Here is a 20,622-nt window from a genome sequence, read left to right on the forward strand (position 1 = left end):
GGCAGAAAAACAATGTAAACACAAATAAAAACAAAGTTTAAAGTGATATCAGATTGAGAAATATAGCAGTATAAGCACTTATACGTTAGAAAAGGGCATTGAGGAAAATGTTTTAAAATGTTTATGCACACTATAAAATATTAATAAGCAATAAGTGATATTACCAGGTGCAAGTGTGTACTTATCAAACAAGAAAAGCATTCAGGTAATGATACACAAAATTGCTCAGAATAATGAAAGACAAATGTGAGCTTTATGAAGGTTGATGGTGGTCCAAGTTATGGGCAGCACTCCCCAAGCATTATTACAGTGTAGCACATAAACAACAAATGAGGACACAAGTCAAAGGTGACACACAAGCACTGTCCTCGTTTTTTTGTGTGTGCGCTGTAGTATAAGAATTAATAGCTACCGACTCGCCCCACTTTCATTACATTTACAATTATCCCTAAGCTTTTTCTCATAAACAATTTTTTTGTTTGTGTGCAATAAAAAAAGTTTGCTCGTTGTTGATGGCAGTATCTTGGTTTCAACCTGTCAAATAACTGTTCTGTTAGTGCTTGAATATGCCTTGTCAAGGCCTTGGGTGTCCTTAAAATTGTCGATATTTTTTTTTTTTCACAGAGACTGCTGCAAACCCTGAAAACAATGAATGGTGGAAGGCATCTTTGCTAGAATTTCCCAGTAAAATAGCAGTTTGTAAATGCCAGGGGATGTGGGCTTTTTTGTGTTGGCTACTGTAGTTGAACCCTCTTCAGGATGCTATATATACTAAGTGGCATTGTGTTTCAGTTATTTGTGAGAGCATGGAGGAAGAGTACTGTAGGCCAACGTCATTGTGGATAGCATAGCACAATGGCCATTCCATCACAAACTTATGAGCGGTTTCATCTTTGTTGCTGGGCTAGTTGGTTCTGGGTTATGATGAACACTTAACTGTGCAAACGGACAAGACAGTTAGGCAGCACACATGGGCACTGACCTTTGGCTACATTTATTTCCACAACTGCATGAAACATATTGCATAAATTGGGTGCAGGAAAATAAAAAGATACAACAACCACTTGCTCTTGATCAGGACTGCTTTTTTTCTCCAAGCCATAAACCACCCAGAAATAACTTTTTGTTCTTTGTTGGTGTCAGGGAGACCATGCTTACACAAACATAATTCAGTTTTCATATTTCATTTGCTTCGGTTATTATCCTTACCATCTTTTCGAAGCAGTAGTTTAGCACGGCTGTACTGTCAAAAAGTGGTATGCACCCACTATCTCGGCAGTGTAGGCCCAGATGTTTCATCAACTGTATTTGACTTTATCAAAAAAAGAAATTGAGGTAGTTGGTGGGAATTTATCCGCAGACAGAAAGAAAAATGCAATTTTTGACTCTGCGAGCATTGACCAAATTCTGAACTTGTTTGAAATGAGGATGTGTAAAAACATTGGCTGTTATTTGGCATAACTATCGCTAATCAATGTGCATTGTGTGGCCAATGTGACAATATTTGATGTGTATCGGCCTTGGATATTTAAGGAAAATTAAAGCGCTGATGTCTATGGGAGCTGCAAGTTGGCAGTTCAGTCCACATGGTAATAATGATTAGTGCTGTGATTTGTTTAAACATCATTATCCTGGCTTAAAATTGCCGTTTGATTTGCAAATTCAGCATTTCCAACCAGAAAAAACAACGCGAAAAAACCCTTTTAAGTTCATTGCATCCACGAGACATGCCAGTGCTGGGGTTGCAGCTTGAAATTAAAAAAAAAAATACGAGTTTGGGCCTTAATTTAATTTTCAGGTACTCAACCTCTTACCACAAAATTAACTAAAAGAGACTTATGAAACAATATGTTATCAGCCTAAACTGATTTCTCTTTGGTGTTTCTTTGATTGTTGGTTACGTTACTCAACAAAAGGTGTTTACAAGTTTTGTAAGAAACTGCGATCCAAGAGGTGATGTCATCACTTGAATGCTACCGGAAAGGAGCAAGCACTGAGCGTGCACTGCTGCAGGACCTGCTGGTGGGCCTGGTGGTCGCCTGGGCACTGCTGCTTCCGCTCGTGTCTGTATCGGTGACCCTGGAGGCGTGGATGCTGGCATGGCCATGGGGTGCCCCACTGTCTGCCGCACTGCTACTACTTGCGTACCCGGCGCCTCCACGGTGGACACCCGCGCGTGGTGACACGTGCCTCGTGGTTGCCACAGTGGCCGGCATATGGGCCGGCGAGGCACTGCTGCCCGTGGTGCTTGGCACCGCCACGCCCATGCCCGTGAACCAAGGGGTCAGTAGGACACCAATTCTTCTGTCTAGAAACTGTTTGTTTATGATTTTCTTATTTTTATGAAGTTCAACCTCGTCATAATGAAATGAAATCTGGCATGAAAATATCTTTATTAAATTTTATATTCTTTATAAGCATACTCAATACTCGATGAAATTGTGAGACTATTTTTACATTTGCATCATTATATTTCATGAATAATTAATCAAAAACATATATGTATGTTCCTTATATTGAGGTTTGACTCTATCTTTAGTGCCTGAAGGTGTTATAGAAAGAAGTGGCTATATACAACGATAAATAGCAAAATGAAAAGGGAATTCACATAGGCAATTAAGAGATGTTGCATGATGAACTGTGAATGGCATTTGAGGAGCAACTTATGGTGCCCAATAACCACACCTGTAGTCCGGTGGCAGCGCCATACACTGCCACTGCCGGATTAAGGCGACCTTCCGTAGTCATAGAGTGAGATGTGTTCACGTTTGCTTGTGCGCGCGTGGCATCATGCTGGTTATATTTTTTTAGTAAGTTGCAATTTTGTTAGTCGAAGTTTTGCCCTTTTGGACTGGGGGTGCCTGCCCCCTTGTTGCTCATACCCCAGTCCAGCCAATCAGCACTCCAGCAGCAGCTGAAATGGATAGTCCACTAGGTGGACACTTACAGAATGCCCTCCCAGCTCTAGCCAGTACATAAAATGTCAAGTGAGTGTTGAGCAATCATGGCAGCTGCTGGCGCAATCATGCTCTCCTGGATCAGCATTCTCCACTGCTGTAGCATTGGCGGAGTGCCTGAAAGGTGGAATCCTGTACTGCCATTCTGTGGGTGGTCACCTAGTTCGAATCCTTGCGGCACAGTGAAAATTTTTTTCTTTCTTTGTATTTTCTTGCAAAGGATTTTGGGATTCCAGTGACGGATAGCAGCGAACACCGGCAGACATCAAAAAGACGACATGCGTGCTTGTACTGTCATTGTGACATACTGTGTTTACTCGAATGTAGGCTGATACTTTTAATTGAAAAATAATGTACAAAACTCTAGGGTCAGGTAATATTTGAAGATGTGGTTTGGCAGCAACTGCCAGACAGGTCAATGTCACTAGGTGAGGAAAGGTGTTGCTGATCTTATCAGGGCACAAAGAGAACCTAAAATGTCTAACAAGGAGATCATACAGTTGAAAACGAGGGAAGTTGCAAACATGCGAAGCATCGCTCTGAACAAGTTCAGACACATGTCAATTTCGACATATCTACTTTATTTAATCAGGTATATTGCACTGGAATGAAATCTTGGCTGATTTCATAATGTGAGCATTCCGAAAATTCAACAACTCGACAACTTTGTGTGTGTGTTCTTTTCATAGTAGAATGCCTTTTTTTTTGCTTTTCTTGCTCGGCTTACACCAGAGAAAATGTTTTTCTCGAGGGGTGGGCAATGATTCGGTGGTTTTGATGTAACCGATTTTTTTGCCTAAAGGGGGGGGGCAATGATTTAGGGCAATGACTCGAGATATTATGGTATGTTGATGATACTTTCCCGATGATGACTGAGGGGTAAATTTCGGTAACTTGTTAAGGAGACAATAGGAGGATTTCACAATGCAATCCAAAGTAGTTATTTAATTACTGTGGCATATGGAAAGTGGTAGAAGATTTATTGATGTCAATGCACAAAAGAATTCAGTCGTAGCACTGATGAAATAGACAGAAAGCAATCTTTCTGTGTTGATTTGATCTCGTTAACCTGATTCTGTTGTCCTTGGTCGGTGTCAGTGCTGTGTAATAAGGATCCTGTTGTCTTCTCGCCTTTAGGCTGGTGCCCTGTACACGGTCGAGTATCCTTCTCTGCTGGGACTCGCATTTATTGTGGCACGGACAGTGGTGGGCCTCGGGGCGAGCGTCTTTGTCCGAACTGTCGTCAAAGCTGTGGTGAGTCCACTTCCTGCTGGCGACCCTGTGGAGCCCCAGCACATTTCCACCTCAACGAAAATTGACCAACTTGCTCGCCTTCATTCCTGGCCATGTCGAGCACATTTATACAAAAACCTTTTTTTTATGTTTAAAATGTTGTTTGGCTAGTTGGTCATTCATGTTGTAGAGCAACAAGCAGTGCAAAACAATAAAACACAGGTGTACAGCCTCTTACTGTATAAACCAGAATATAAGTCAAGATAGTTTCATGAAAAAAAAACAAGCTTTAGTCACTCCTCGTCTTATATGTCGGTCTTTAGCCGAATGTAAGTGGCCTTCTGGCAACCTGTGTTTACACAGGCGTATTATTTTTTCTTCGAATTCTGTCGTCTGTGTGTCCCTGCATCCATAGAGTTTCTCACTATATAGTGAGACGCTCTATGCCTTCATCTGATCCGTTCTGACTTTTCCGTTCTGATCAATGTCGCGTCTGATTTGTTTAGTATTTAAATTTTTTCGGACATTGAAGGATGAGTAGTGGCATGAGGAGGCAGTTTTCAGCTGCAGTTAAGACAAAAGTTGTTGACTTCGCCGAAGCGAGCGGCAACATAGCACCTTAACGCCAGTTTGGTGTTTGGGAAAAACGCATGCAGTATTGAAGAGCCCAGAAAGGAAAGCTGCTGAAGTGCAATCCGTGCAAAACATCATTTCGTAGGCGTAGTGCGCCATCCGTAGTTTGAAGACACACTCGCAGACTTTGTGCTGCTATGATGCACTGTGGGAGGCGGCCAGGGACAAACGGTCATCTTCCGAGGACAGTGCTGCTACTTCTGACGAATGAGACTACAGCTCAACTACGCCAGCGAGGAATTTACCACTCCATCACCCCACCTGGCTTTCTGCCGTCCTCGACTGCGCTTCCCTTCTCTTGGTATTCATTCTGTAACTCTAATGGTCCATCGGTTATCCATCCTACGCATTACATGGCCTGCCTACCTCCATTTTTTTTCTCTTAATGTCAACTATAATATCGGCTCTCCCCGTTTGCTCTCTGATCCACACCGCTTTCTTCCTCTCTCTTAACGTTACCCCTAACATTTTTCGTTCCATTAATCATTGCGCAGTTCTTAACTTGTTCTCGAGTTTCTTTGTCAACCTTGAAGTTTCTGTCCTGTATGTTAGCACCGGTAGAATGCAGTAATTTTACACTTTTCTTTTAAATGACAGTGGTAAGCTCCCAGTGTCTTCTAACACTCTTGCCGAGCATTATGTGTCAAAAGGACATGATATTGACTGGGGTATGGAGCATATGCTAGCCACTGAAAGTAACCTAACCTCATCTTGAGTCATTACTAATCCAGACCACTGACACCACACTGAACCGCAATGACGGCAGCCTTCCTCCCGTTTATGCCGTCTGTTTGCACCATCTATTCTCACGTACATAATCGACTCCCCCCCACCTGTCGTTTGCTTTCATTGTGAACGAGGTGCCCGTGTGGGAGCCGAAACGTCTTGTTTTCTTTTCTTTTCTATGTTCTTGGTCGGCGTCTGTGTGACCTTTGACTAAATACCGAACTACTAATCAACAGGAAGTGCTACGGCTACAATGCCAGTGGAGACTTCGTCTACGAAATGGGGCCACACAATAGTGGTGGCTCAGACCACGTGGTCCTTGAGGTCTGGTCATATTCTGTCGGCTATACGCCAATAGGAAAACATGAGGGGCAAGGACCCAGTCGAGAAAACTGAACTCTCCCTGTTGTTTACTAATACTCAAAATTATTTACCTAAAAAAAAAAATGAACTGTGCATCCTAATAAATGATTGTGAAGCCGATATAGTGGCCCTAACCAAAACATGGCTAACTTCAAAAGTATCGAGCTCTGAGCTGTTGCATTGTAACAAAAAGTTTAATATTTACCAGTGTGACCGTGTTAAGACAACCGGCGGTGGTGCATTACTCGCCAAGAACAAGTGTTTTAACTGCTTTTCTATTGCACTAAGTTCTGACATTGAATCCCTATGGTGCTGTCCTAATGTGAACTTTAAAAAGATAGTTATTGGAATGTGTTACCCTGCCCCATCAAGTGTTCCGACATTTTGTGACAGTCTGTACCTAAACCAGTTGAAAGTCCGATTCCACGGAGGACATATTATTATTATGGGGGATTCTTATTTTCCCAATATAATGTGTCGTGGAACACGTCCATCTTCCCATGTTTTCTCACCTGAACCAAACTGTTTCATTAACGCAGGCATTCATTTCGACTTGCAACAAATTGCTAACTTGCCTACACATGTAACAAGCACCACGTCCTCACTTTTGGACTGAGTTCTCACATCTTCTACTGATATTGTTTCTTCTGTCGTCCATTCACCAGGTTTGAGCGATCATGATGTTCTGTATTTCTCGCCAACTATCACAGTCACCATCATGTAACCATTATAGGACTACCAGAGATTACAGGAGAGGGAACTTCACTGCTATCAACAGCAAGCTTGCATCATATTTAGAAGACTTTTTGCCTGATGTTGACAATCGTTGATCAAAGGTAAACTGGAACATATTCAAGAGAAAAATAATTCAATAAATAATCAGTTTATCCCTACTAGATGCGTTTTTTCATATAACAAAGCACAAAGCATATAATAGATCACTAAATTGGCTTTCTACCAAGAAAAATGTCTTTTCACATAGCAATGCATTTGCAAGACCAATCCAGGTGGACTGCTTATAAAGAACCTACTTCTACTTACTTAACTACATTGAAATGAACCAAATTTTCATTTTTTTGACATTGCGCTACCTAACATGCTAAAAACTAACCCAAAAGGCTTTTGGACAGTGATTTCGCATAGCGATACACAAACCATATCAATAACTACACCAACGGGTGACCCAGTCATTAGTGCACGACCATTTTAATCGTTTTCATCTGTGAAACCTGGTTATGAACTGCCCAGTCTGCTTTGTACAAATCTTTGTCTAATGAAGTCTATTATTTTTAGTTCTGCTGGTATGAAAACAAAACATGATAGATCAGCTAAAACTGGAATCACATCAAAAGTTTTGAAAAACACCAATAAGTATTGTTCCATCATCCTAGACTATATCTTCACACAGTCATACCAATCTGCCCCATGACCTTGTGGCTGGAAGATCAGAAAGGTTGTACTAATCCATAAATCCGGTGTTGCTCATGATCCACTTAGCAATTGAACCATATCTTGAACTTCAATCCCCTGCACAATAATGGAGCATGTTATTTTTGAAGAGCTCGTAAACTTTGTTGCAGATAACAAATTCTTTTCTCACTTTCAGCATGGATTTTGTAAATCCTGCTCTTCTGAGACTCAACTGCAATCATTTATTCACATTTTACATATTTATCTTGATTGTAGCTTTCCTGCTGATTGTATATTTCTTGACTTCTCTAAAGCCTTTTACAAAGTGAACCGCTTGTTACTGTTGCATAATCACGGCATACTAAATATAGACCCGGCAGTAATCAACTGGATTTGTGCGTTTCTTCTTTCTCGAGTTCAATTTGTCACTGTTAATGACTCTACGTCTAACATGGTCCCAGTAGAATCCAGCATTCTTCGAGGCTCTGTTTTGGGTCCCCTGTTGTTCTTGATATATTAAATGACTTACCCAATCAAATTTCCTCACAAATATCCCTTTCTGCTGCTGATTGTGTCGTACAGTTAAACCTGCTTATAACGAACCTCCATATAACGAATTCCTGGATATAACAAAGTTTTTCTATTCCCCGCCATTACTCCATAGAAGCACATGTATTTGAGACCTCTACGTAACGAAGTGGCAGCGAGAGACCCCCTTGAAATAACGAATATTCCCCGCTGACAACCTAGAGATTTCGCTCCTAATTTTGTCATTTTTGCGTAAGTAGCAACCGGAAGCACCTTCTCCGCTGCGATGGAATGCGAAGCGAGTGCACGTGTGCGGGCGTGCGAGCGTGTGCAAGGCGGGCCCGAATCCCTCGACCTGGCGATCTTGCCACCGCGGGCGTGACTTTTCCCCCTCCCTTCATTCAAACCTGATCCTGCCGCTAGCTGCAGCTGGCCTAACCTGCCTAAAGTCCCTAGGGACTTTACGCCCTCCAAGCCGGCACTCTCCTTTTCCGGTTGATGTTGCCGACGTGCTGGCAGACGCCCGCGCAACCGCGCGCCGCCGCGCAGTACGCAGTTGATGCCAGAGTACAGTACAACGCCACTCACTATCTGTCCCCATTCGCGGTGCCTCGAGCACAACGGAGAAGGCGTTCGAGGCACACAGACATACACCTTGTTTTATAATAACTATGAGACAAAGAAGAAGGCATGCTTCCTCCCTGCTTTTCTTTCTTGCACGCGCGAGATTTAGACGCGGTCGTCGGCTCCCCTCGCACGTTTTCACTTGCCCATACAGCATACGGCACACGGCGACTGCGTTATTGCCCTTGGACATTATACGTAGTCGTGAACCCCCATTACCCCATTAATTGGTTTATCTATGAGTTAAAACCAATTTTAGGGCAACAACGTGTCATAGACACCATCTTTAGATAACAAATACGGATCTCAAGGGCCATACTTTTGCTGGTGGAAACCGAAAATACGTCATAGTTGTCGTCCCCGGCACTTTGGGCGGCCAATGCCATCGTCAAGCCACTAAGCCAAGCGACATGAAAAGTCAAAATGGCCGCTCGGGCCGGTGCGGGGTAGCAGTTCACAACGTATCATGCGGGAACGGTCCCACAGTTGCGATGCAACAGCGGGGTTACCAATGGGTTACCAGTGGTTCTGTGGGAGCTGTGCCGGGACCGGCTGAAAACTACATAACAGCCGGGAAAACGCAGCCCCCAGGAACGTAACAGCGGGGTTCTACTATAACACTATACGACGCTACGGCGCCATCATGATGCTTGCTCTTCGTTTCCGATGCGTCGCGCTTGTGCGAAACGACACGCGTACACGCATACAGTACCTGGTGTGACATTCCAAGGATGAATGCTTCGACGAAAACGGAAAACGGGTGCGCGTTACAGGTGAGGGCGTGTTAGAATCGAGTAAATACGGTAAGCGTTTCTTTTTCGAATTTTTGTGCCGAACCTGCATATAACGAAATCCTCTTTATAACGAAGTTTTTCAGGAATTTGTAAATTTCGTTATATCCAGGTTTAACTGTATATTATGATATTGTAACGATGTTAAGGAACACAGGTTAACAAAACTATATTTATTAAGGGCGAACCTGTGCCCATGACTAAATGTCACTGCGTTCTAAAAGTGGCGTCGAACCGTCTTTCTTCTTTCTTCTCGAGTGCACGTGGCACATGCGAGCCAAGTCCAACCGGGTGCCACAAAGATCGCTGCCTGTTGTTGCTGAACAACACCACAGTACAGCGTGCACAGTGCCCAATACGAAGGGCGCGCAACTTGAATGTGGCCAAGTTGTCGCGGCAATATAACCAGTATTGCCAACGTCACTGTCATTCAAACTGATAGGAACCACCTTCTCAACTGGTGCCACGTGTGGCACATAAAACTTTATGCCAGCAACTGTAAATATATGCAAATCTCGCATTCTAGCTCAACTCGCCCTACATATGTGTTGAATAATCTTCCTCTTCAATCTGTCACATCTTATTGTTACCTTGGCTAACTAATTAACTAAAAACCTGTCATGGAAACATCATGTCAAATACAGTATGTAAAATCTATAGCTAACCGCACTCTAGGATACTTAGGGAAAACATTTTTTCTTGCGCCTTCCTCATGAAAATTACTGCTGTATGCCACTTACGTTCGTCCTGAACTAGAGTACGGCTCATCAGTTTGGGATCCGCATCACTCCATATAATTGATGCAACTGAAGCAGTCCAAAATTATTCTGTTCATTTTATGTTAGCAATCTACGATCATACTGCTAGGGTAACGTAAATGAAAACATCTCTGAACAACATCCCATTACTAGCTGTTCACTGGAAGGAAGCTCAAATTTTCCTTTTTCAGAAAATTTACTATCATAACGCAGCCCTCTGCCCTCTCATGATCCACCCTCACCATTCACATCTGCTCGTCTTGGTGATCGTCATAAAGTCAATGTGTTCTCCTATAACACTGTTATGTGCTCACAGTCACTTCTTCTCAAAGCCTCTGTCGAATGGTATAACCTACCTGGGTCAATAGTAGACATTCATGATCCTGTTCTCTTCAGAAGTGCTTTAATTAACATGAACTACTGCTGTTACTCGTTATTTACTTTGACTTCTATAAGTTTTTTTGCTCTTTTTGTAAAAATGCCATCAAGCTAGTCACTTTTTGTACCACAAATTGCTTTCTATTTAGTCGACTGATGTCGTGTTTTTTGTGTTTTTGTCATAGCCTTCTAACTTGGCATCTTTCAAAATACTGTTTTTTTTTTATGTTGTATTCTATTATGTTCTTTCCCCTACCCTCTATAATGTGCTGTATGTACCTTGAAGGTATGTTTAAATAAATAAAAAATACATACACAAGCTGTTCCATTGCCTAAAGGAAGCTGTGAAAAAGTTTGAAGTCCATATTGTTTTTTCACCACTGCCAAAGCTCTCAAGAATGTGTGGCTTGGTAAATAATGCTGCAAAAAATTAACTACCTGCACAAAGAAGCATGTCGTCCGCTTTGTGGATTGCAAGGTTGCAATGGTTTACGAGATTCCAGTTGCCTGCAGCAAATTCTATGTAGGCCAGATGGGCCTGAGGGCGCACTGGACCGCTGTCAGTGCTCCAGCCACAGCTGGCCACTTGACTGACCGGTTCCACAAATGCAACTGCTCCCCATGTTTTGATAATGCACATGTACTCAGACGGCTCAGCAGGCAGATAAGAAACTATTCGAAGCTTTTTGCATAATAAACGCTGCTGCTAAATACATAAGCACAACATCTTTGGCACTCACAGGGAAGGTGATTCCATATCTGGATAGGAGCGTTTGAGTCAATGACTTATAGCGGCTTGTCATTCGTGATATGTGTGCTTTGCTGGCTTGTTCACGCATTCGTTTGCACATATGGCAGCCCCCTTGCATGACCTTGATTTACTAAAGTTTGTCAGTTGAAGCCTAGCGCTCCGTCCCGTCCCCTCTCTTCTGTTAAAAAGTTTTTTCCGATAGAAACTGTGTTGCAGTGAAAGCGTCCATTGATTTCTGCAGTCTGCATAAGGCTATTCGCTTACTTTGACAATCATCTTCCATGGCGTGTGCAACAATTCTTTTTGGCTTACCAAGGGTAGCTCTGACGGTAAGAGTTGCTTTATTGTAGAAAGGTTTACTTACATTGTTCAGCTTACTATTCTCTGTAGTGTCCATTTAAAACATAAACATGTGCATAAAAGTGTACAACTGTATATCAAATATGTGAATAATATAAGTTTTATTTCATTTATTACGCACTGCTAGAATTGTATGTAAGGCAGCAGTAGGATGGGTACACAAATACAACTACCGTAAAATTCCGAGCAAGCGCCCCCACCCGTGCAAGAGCCCCCCCCCCCCCTAACTTCACTGTTAATTTCAAATTTCTGCGCCGTTCCGGGAAAGCGCCCCCCCCCCCCTCCTCCCGCTTCACACCAACACTGGCCTGCCACATCCAGTCCACGAAAATGATGGCAAATTCGGCAAATTGCGCCGGTGCGCATCAGGGTGCCCTGATGAGCCATTTCATCGCATCATGGTCGCAACCGGGCGCCCCAGTGGGCACACGTGTGCATTGGGGCGAACTACGGCTGGCGGTTGTTCACGGACTGCCGGTTGACAGCGAGATCTGCCTCTCACATGGCACAGAGGAGTTCCCTGCGGCACAGCGATGTGACCACTCGGCGACAGAGGAGTGGTCGCAGCTACGCTCTCGCATCGCCGGCAGCTTCACCGTTGCTAATCACTCGCCGCCGATATCGTCGCTACGCCTTTTCCAATTCACTAATCTGTAGCAGACGGCGCTTCAGAATGAACCGCTGACGCTCCCAAGCAGCAATGTGTTGTTACCTTCGTTGCCGCTTTACGCTTTTCTCGCAATAATTTCACACGATGAAGAAAACATGCCGATATTTGCGGCGCCACCAGCTGTGATACGAGTATGGCCGAGCCGCAGTTCGCTGTTCGCTGTCGGTAGCCATGCACTGCAGCTGAGCTTGACTTGTATCGGAACTCTCATTAGTGCTAAATGTTTCACCGTGGACATGGTGTTTAATAAAGTGAACATTACGCGCCACTTTACTCTAGCGGACATAATTGTGCCTGGAATAGAAGGTGCATAACCATTGTTCGTGTTGCCGGTCGCGGCGACGTGTCGGTGTAGCGTTGATGCGCTCTTTCTGTAGTTATTTCGGTGGTTTTGAGAGTGATAAACACCACTAACAAATCTTTGGCTTAATAAAGTTCATGTTCAATAAAATTTTAATGCAATTCCCACTGCTCTTTTTTTTGTGGGAAAATTTTGTCGTTGCCATCTTGCATTTTAGTGCCATTCCGGGATAGCGCCCCCCCCCCCCTAACTTTTCCGATAATTTCGACTTGCTTGAGGGGTGCGCTTGCTCGGAATTTTACGGTATGACATTGTCACGGTCTCAGGGTGGTAAACATGACGCAAGGAACGTTTGGGTTAGGAAAAGCCTCTATGGGGCATCAGCATAAGAAAAATACATATATCCAGAAAGCACGCGTTATCAACCCAATAGCAAAACCCTAACATACGACAAACTATATACAAAGCTGGTTAATTGCAAATATTGTCATAATTCCTCGCGCACGACGTATTATGCAGTTCAAAATATTTACATTAAGTCCATCGATGTGGCCATGTCACGTCGTCGTCGCTGCTTCAGGCGACACGTTGTTGGGCCTGCTGATGTGTCGTAGAGTCAGTGTTTCTGAGTCCGACGTTCGGCCCAGGGTTGAGCTGGTCAGGGGGTCAGGAAGGTGGGGTGACCTAGGCGCCTGAAGCGCCCGGTCAACTCCGCAAGCCTGCAGATCGTAGCCGCAGAGAATCCGGGAAGCGGCGCCATCAGCCTGTAGCTGCAGCTTCCGATGGGACATCGTCCACTCAGCTTGTGGGTCGTGGCCACTGTGTTGTCGCCGCCTCCGCGATCCACCCATCCTGTCCGGCCTCCAGCTCCTTCTGCCTGCCTTCGTCACAGAGCGTAGCTGGGCTGCTCTCTTTGGCTACGTGTCCCTTCTCCCATTGGCCACGTAGCTGCGCGTGCCCTTTTGCGCTTCTTCTTCTGCTTTGATCTTGCATTCCTTTTATTCTCTAGCTTCTTTCTTTATTTCTGCCACCGACTCCTCGTGTCTTCTTGTTCTCTTCTTCTGCTTTTTCTTCTTTCTTTCTTCCTTTATTGGCTCATGACATATGCCCACCTTCAAGAGTTTTTCCATATGAAAAACTGCTTCTTTTTCCTTGTATTGGATGTTTCCATTGACTTCATATGTCGATCCAACATTAACACTTGATGTCTTCCACCATTTTTGTCATTTGCACCACTGGGTACCTTCCCCACACATCACTTCACTTATTCACTGCACTGTACACATAGTCGAGTTCACTATTGCACACAAAAAAGTCATTGTTCAATACTCCTAAACCACAACACTGCTAGAGTAAACTGTTGTAACACTTGTCACGCCATGTACTATGAAGTTCTACTCGTAAAATCTGCTCCGACATTTTCTCTTCCCTTGATGTATTCTACATGGAAGCTATATTCTTGAAGCGCAAGGCTCCATCTCATCACTCTGGAATTAGTCAACTTTGCTTTATTTAAGAACTCAAGGGGTTGGTGATCTGTCTGCACCCTAAAATGTTTTCCTACAGGTATATGTGAAACAGTTTGACTGCCCATACAAGAGCTAAACATTCGTTTTCCACAGTGAAATAGTGCCTTTCCCTTTCGAGCAATCGTTTGCTTGCATAGAATACCGGATGTAATACATTGTCGTTTTCTTGCAGCAACACCGCCCCAAGCGCTTTCTCTGATGCATCTGTGTGCAAAACAAATTCGCTTTCTAAGTTGGGCGCCACCAGAATGGGAGGATTGGCCATGTGCTGCTTGAGTGTTTCAAATGCGTCCTGTTGCGCTTTTGTCCATTTCACTATATTGCTTGCACCTTTCTTTGTTAATTCCAACAAAGGATCAGCTATCTCCACATAATGTGGAATGAAGTACCTGTAAAATTCCGTCAATCCCAGAAAAGACTGTACTTCTTGTTCTTCGGTGGGTTTGCTTCTTGAATCTTTCTAGTATTTCCTCTTTCGTCGAAATGCATCCCATGCCTAACTTCTGTCCCAAAAATGACACCGCATGAAAATCAAATTCACACTTTGTTGGCTTGATGGTCAGCTTGGCTTCCTGTAACCTATAAAATAATCCTTCTAATGCTTCCAGGTGTTCTTCCCAAATGACTGTTGCCACCAAAATATTGTCAATATAATGTTCCACATTTTTCAGACCGTGAAGTACTCTTCTCATGAGGTTCGTAAATACTGCAGCGTCTGTCTTCAGTCCAAATGGCATGTACTTGAATTGAAATAGCCCATTTGTACTTGAAAAAGCTGCCTTTTCTTTGGATGTCTTCTCCACATTTACCAGTACCCTTTCGCTAAGTCAAGCTTTGAAAAAAACTTTTAAATGCAAAGCATTTCTTGCCGGCGGCTCTGTCTGTTGTCCCGCATCCCTTACCCCCACAGCGCATGCGCGTCCCCTCCCCCTCTCTCTCCTCTCCTACGCTCCCCCCCCCTTTCTCTCCTCTAGGAATCCGGAGCGGCGTGCTCGACAGGTGGTGCGACAGCTGCATACTCTGCTGGGGGCGCCACGGTAGTTCCGCGGTATGAAAATGACGGAGCATGCGCGCCTCATTCTCTCTCCTGTGCAGCGCCATGATGAGTGTTCGGGCCGCTGCCGGGAAAGCATGTCCCGCTCAAGCTAAACATCTCCCCGCTGCTTCGCATTCACACATGGTTCCCTTTAGCGGGAGATGGAGTAATTTTTTTTCTTGCCACCTTTGGAAAAACAACGTCCACTCTTGGTATTGGCTCAAAATCAGACACTAATACGCTGTTTAACCTCCTGAAGTCTACACAAAGCCTATTAGAGCCATCTGGTTTTTTCACAATGACTAGAGGTGTGTTGTAAGCTGATGTAGACCTCTCAATGATGTCTTGACATAACATCTCGTCAACTTCCTTCTTGATAGACTCTTGAACCACAAGTGGCTATGGGTATTGTTTGACGTACCCTGGTGTGTCCGTGATGCATTCTAACTTGCACTCAATAACATTTGTTCTTCCTGGAAGGTCTGACAATAACTTCTCATACTTTTGTAATAATGATTTTAACTCTGCTGCTTCTTCTCCATCCAGACATGGATTAATGACTGCTTTTTCTAGCCCCATGGTTTTCTTGTAGTTGTAGGTGTGTCCTTCCAAGTCGTCTTTCTCTTCTGTGATTACCATGTTGATAACTTCGTATTCTTGCGAATTATGTCTCTCTTCATATTTCTTTAACATGTTGATGTGAAATACTTTTTTAGAATTGTTCACCAGGAGCTCGTAATCCATCTCGTTCCTTTTCTGGGTTACCTCAAATGGTCCCTTCCACTACATCAACAGTTTGTTTCCATCTCTGGGTAGAAGGATAAGTGCTTTGTCTCCTGGATTGAGTCGTTTTGTCACTGCCTTCTTGTTATAATAGGTTTTATAGCGTTCTTTGGTTTCCTCTAAACTCCGATGTGCAAACTTGCACTTTTTTCCAGCTTCTCTTGAAGTTCCAGGTGTATGTCGTTTTGACTTCAGTGTCGAGTCCTTCATTTGCCCATACCTCCTTGAGGATAGTTAACGGACCTCGAACCGTGCGTCCATACAACATCTCGAATGGTGAAAAATTGAGACTTGCTTGTGGCACTTCTCTGTATACAAACAATAATGCTGGTAGGTAACGGTCCCAATCCGTAGGTCTTTCGTGACACATCTTCTTTATCATGTTCTTCAATGCGCCATTAAATCTTGCTACCAGGCCGTTCGCCATAGCATGATACGGCATTGTGAACAACTGCTTTATCGAGAGCAACCTGTTGAACTCCTTCATTAGGTCAGATGTGAAGTTGGATCCCCGGTCACTAAGAATTTCTCGGGGAAGACCATACCGAGAGAACATCTCTATTAGAGCCTTGGCAACCTGAATTGAATCTATGCCTTTTAAGGCGATAGCTTCTGGATATCTTGTCGCCATATCGACCATCGTGAGAACATAGCGGTTTCCTTTTCCTGATACCGGCTTTATTGGTCCTACGATGTCTATCACTACTCTCTGAAATGGCATGTCAATGGTTGGCATATTCCCAAGTGGAACTCGGTTCACTCGTCCTTTTGGTATCGTCCGCTGGCAAATGTCACAGGATTTTACATCTCTTTACTTCGCTTTGTAGTCCTGGCCAGAAAAATTCTTCTGTGATCCTTCCACTGTTCTTTTTGTGCCTTGGTGCCTGGTCATGGGCCGTATTCTGAAACGTTCCACTTCGGCGAAATTTCTTTTTTCGCTTTCAGGCACGCGCTGATTGGCTGTTTTAGCAAAATTGGATGAGCTGATTGGCTGATTGAGCCCGACGTCATTCAATTTTGCTCAAACAGCCAATTATCGCGTGCCTGAAAGCGAAAAAGAATTTTCGTCGAAGTGGAACGTTTCAGAATACGGCCCCATGATGCTGTCGTGTCCCAAATTCAAGACCGTCCGTTGTGATCTAGGAACCACCAACTGCATCACTTCTCTGCCCGAGGTAAACTTTCATCTCCTGTACAACAATCCATTTTTCTTCTGGAATTCAAAAATGGTTCGCCCTCTTTTATTTGTAGTCGACTCTCCTTCCTTCTCAAAGCAGGCTTGTAGTGAATCATCCTTTCTTTGCATTTCTGGAAATTCTGTTGGCGTCACCGCAAGTACTTCGGTTGTAGGTACCTTCAGTGCCCTCAATGTTCGCTGCATACTTGATCTTGTAGCTATTGCCGACGACAGTGCTGGACTATCCTCCGTAGTCTTAATTTTTTTGTGTCGCCATGTTAGGATCATGCTCCTGCAGTTTTTCTTTCGCTTTCGCTTTTCCCGTGTCGGTGCAGCTGCTCTTCCACTTGATATCAGGGTCATCCATGCTTCTTACCCCTTGTAGATTGCCCAATATTAAATCATGTAGCGGCTTATCTACACACTTCACTATCAGTCATCTGGAGTAGTAGGGAGTAGAAACTTGAATTCTGGCCTCAGGTAAATGCCTAACCGTGCTGCTGACCATGATAACTGCCGCTGTTTCTTCTGTTAGTTCTTGCTCCCGAATCAAACTACGTCTCACCAAGGCCTTGTTGGTCCCACTATCTCGAAAAACCGAGACTCGTATTCCATTGATCTCTCCATCAACTACAGGAAGACCCATTAATAGTCTCGTCTTCTTGAATGCGTCCTTGTTGTCAGAGAGCATGGTTTTCGACGTATCATGTGTATCCTGGGCATCCTTGACTGATTCTTGCGATGATGCTGCCTTTCCACCATTTAGGGAAACCACGCCTGCTGTCTTTTCGCGGTTCTGTTGTCTGCAGTCTTCTGTGCAGTGACCTCGTTTCTTGCAGTGCTGACAAATGATATGCGCCTGTGGTTGGTTCCCTCCTACATGACAATCTACTGCATGATGACCGACGCGGTTGCACAGGAAACATCTAAGTACCTTAGGTACTGCACGTTGCCTAACTTGGATTACTTCATCATCTCTTTTACGAGTTTCTTCTTCGTTTTTACCTGAATTCCTCAAGCCTTGCGCTTTGAGAAATTGGTCAGCAGATTCAGCGAAGTCATCTAGACGTTCCAATGAACGTTCTTTAAGAAAAAAAGTTACAGGCCTGCGCGGCACACGCAGCACAGTCACAGCGTAAGCTGGTTGAGCGGCACAAGAGTAGCTCCAATTTCGGCACCACAGACAACAAGGTCTTCGCGGCAAAGTGTCTTCGCCTCGATTTTGACGAGAATGATCTGAACGGTCTGCCCTACGATGGCAAGCTGTGGTTGCAATGCTCTCTGCACAGCAGTCTGCTGAGCCCGATGATGCATGGTTGTAGCCACGCACGTAGCTCTACGATTAGCTTATTGAGCAGTAGTTTGTACCTTGCGAGATGACGCCATAACGTGTACCGAAGAGGTATCCAGAATACGTGGCGCACATCTCACATCGGGATTGCGTTTATTGCGCGCCTCGTCTGAATCGCATCTCGTCGCATGCGGCGGTTGCAAGCACGTTAACTAGATGGCGCCACCATACTGGCGGAGGCTCGGGTCGTCTGCGCCTGTGCACATGCCTATAAAGGGAATTTTTCTTCTGCCTGATAGCAAGCGCTTGCGTGGCTCAGTGGTAAAGTGTCCAACTCCCACGCCTGGGTTCGATTCCTGTGGAGAGCGAGTACTTTTTTCCCCATTTCCCGCGATAGCGGCTATGGGGCGTCGGCGGCAGTGGCATCATCGCGACCAGAAACGGCAATTGGAATGAGCCCATAACAGCTTACACTGTAAAACATCGAGTTTTGGGCTACAAGTCAAGAACTGCTCAATCACAATGCGATCCCTGACTCCTTCGTATGTCTTCTCTGTGTTTGTCATTTCCATCCATCTATCAAAATAATTTGTTAAACAGCAAGCAAACTGTTTACCAGTCTCTGATTGCTCTGGTTTACTATTCCGTAATTTCTCATCAAATTCTTCTGCAGTTAGCCTCTGCAGTTAGCCTCTGCAGTAATGCTTTCTTGACTTTGTCGTAGTTCATTGACTCGGATGCTGGCATTCTTCGGAATATGTTCAACGCTTCTCCAACTAAACACATGCTAAGTGCTGTTGCCCACTCAGATCGCTCCCATCCTTGTCCTAAAGCAATCCTTTCAAAACAATGCAGATAAGCATCAAGGTAATCTCGCTTATCGTCAAATGGAATCATGAACTTTCGTGGACAAATTGTCCTTGTTCTTTGCGGCTCCATTTCCGAAGAAATCAACGATCTGTCCGCGTCATTTCTTCGGATAGACACATCGGCCAAACGCACCTTCAACAAGAAAATTTCTTTTTCTTCTTCGCGTGCTTCTCGAGCTTCTTTTTGTGCTCGATCAAAAAGGCTGATTCTTCGGGGCTAAGTCCCAGAGAACTGACTACCCCCAACAGCTTCTCATAATGCATGTTCCTGCGAAGTGTGAGACCGAGTATTCAGGAAATAAATCCTGGCAGGCTCGCCAATATTTTGTCACGGTCTCAGGGTGGTAAACACGACACAAGGAACGTTTGGGTTAGGAAAAGCCTTTATGGGGCATCAGCATAAGAAAAATACATATATCCAGAAAGCACGCGTTATCAACCCAATAGCAAAACCCTAACATACGACAAACTATATACAAAGCTGGTTAATTGCAAATATTGTCATAATTCCTCGCACACGACGTATTATGCAGTTCAAAATATTTACATTAAGTCCATCGACTTGGCCATGTCACGTCGTCGTCGCTGCTTCCGGCGACACGTTGTTGGGCCTGCTGATGTGTCGTAGAGTCGGCGTCGCTGAGTCCGACGTTCGGCCCACGGTTGAGCTGGTCAGGGGGTCAGGAGGTAGGGTGACCTAGGCGCCTGGAGCGCCCGGTCAACTCCACAAGCCTGCAGATTGTAGCCGCAGAGAATCCGGGAAGCGGCGCCGTCAGCCTGCAGCTGCGGCTTCCGGTGGGACGTTGTCCACTCAGCTCACGGGTCGTGGCCACGGCAGCTGAAGAAGAGCTTCTACTGTGTTGTCACCGCCTCCACGATCCACTCATCTTGTCCGGCGCCCAGCTCCTTCTGCCTGTCTTCGTCACAGAGCGTAGCTGGGCTGCTCTCTTTGGCTACGTGTCCCTTCTCCCATCGGCCACATAGCTGCGCATGCCCTTTTGCGCTTCTTTTTCTGCTTTGATATTGTATTCCTTTCATTCAGATGCTCTTATTCTCTAACTTTTTCTTTCTTTATTTCTTTCTTTCTCCTCGTGTCTTGTTCTCTTCTTATGTTCTGCTTGTTCTTCTTTCTTTCTTCCTTTATTGGCTCATGACAGACATATGGTTTCAAACATGTGGCAAATCAGTTCTACGGAAGCCCGCAAAGGGGAGGGAGTATCATGAAAGGGAGAAATTGTCATCTCACCCGTATATAGCACGAAGCTAGGAAGGAAACGGGTTTTCCTCTGTAGCTTCATGCTGCATTCGGATGGATGACAATTTTTTTTTCCTTTCATGGTTTCTATTTTATTTATTTACAACATATCCTGCAGTGCCGAAGCATTACAGCAGGAGAGTGGGTACATGTAATAAAACAAATAAGCAAACAGACAAACAGTTGAAGAAATGATGAT

At 44.4% G+C, this 20,622-nt stretch overlaps 1 protein-coding gene across 1 annotated transcript in view; it reads left to right on the forward strand.

Moving 5' to 3' along the window:
- LOC119465126 (sphingosine-1-phosphate phosphatase 2) overlaps window positions 1-20,622 on the forward strand; it is a 142,922-nt gene that overhangs the window by 84,591 nt on the left and 37,709 nt on the right. The window contains exons 3-4 of the mRNA XM_037725925.2: window positions 2,014-2,283; window positions 4,095-4,211. Coding sequence (XP_037581853.1) covers window positions 2,014-2,283; window positions 4,095-4,211 — 387 coding nt within the window. The remainder of the gene's footprint in view (window positions 1-2,013; window positions 2,284-4,094; window positions 4,212-20,622) is intronic.

The sequence above is a fragment of the Dermacentor silvarum genome, chromosome 9 (assembly GCF_013339745.2).
Source record: "Dermacentor silvarum isolate Dsil-2018 chromosome 9, BIME_Dsil_1.4, whole genome shotgun sequence".
Lineage (NCBI taxonomy): Eukaryota > Metazoa > Arthropoda > Arachnida > Ixodida > Ixodidae > Dermacentor > Dermacentor silvarum.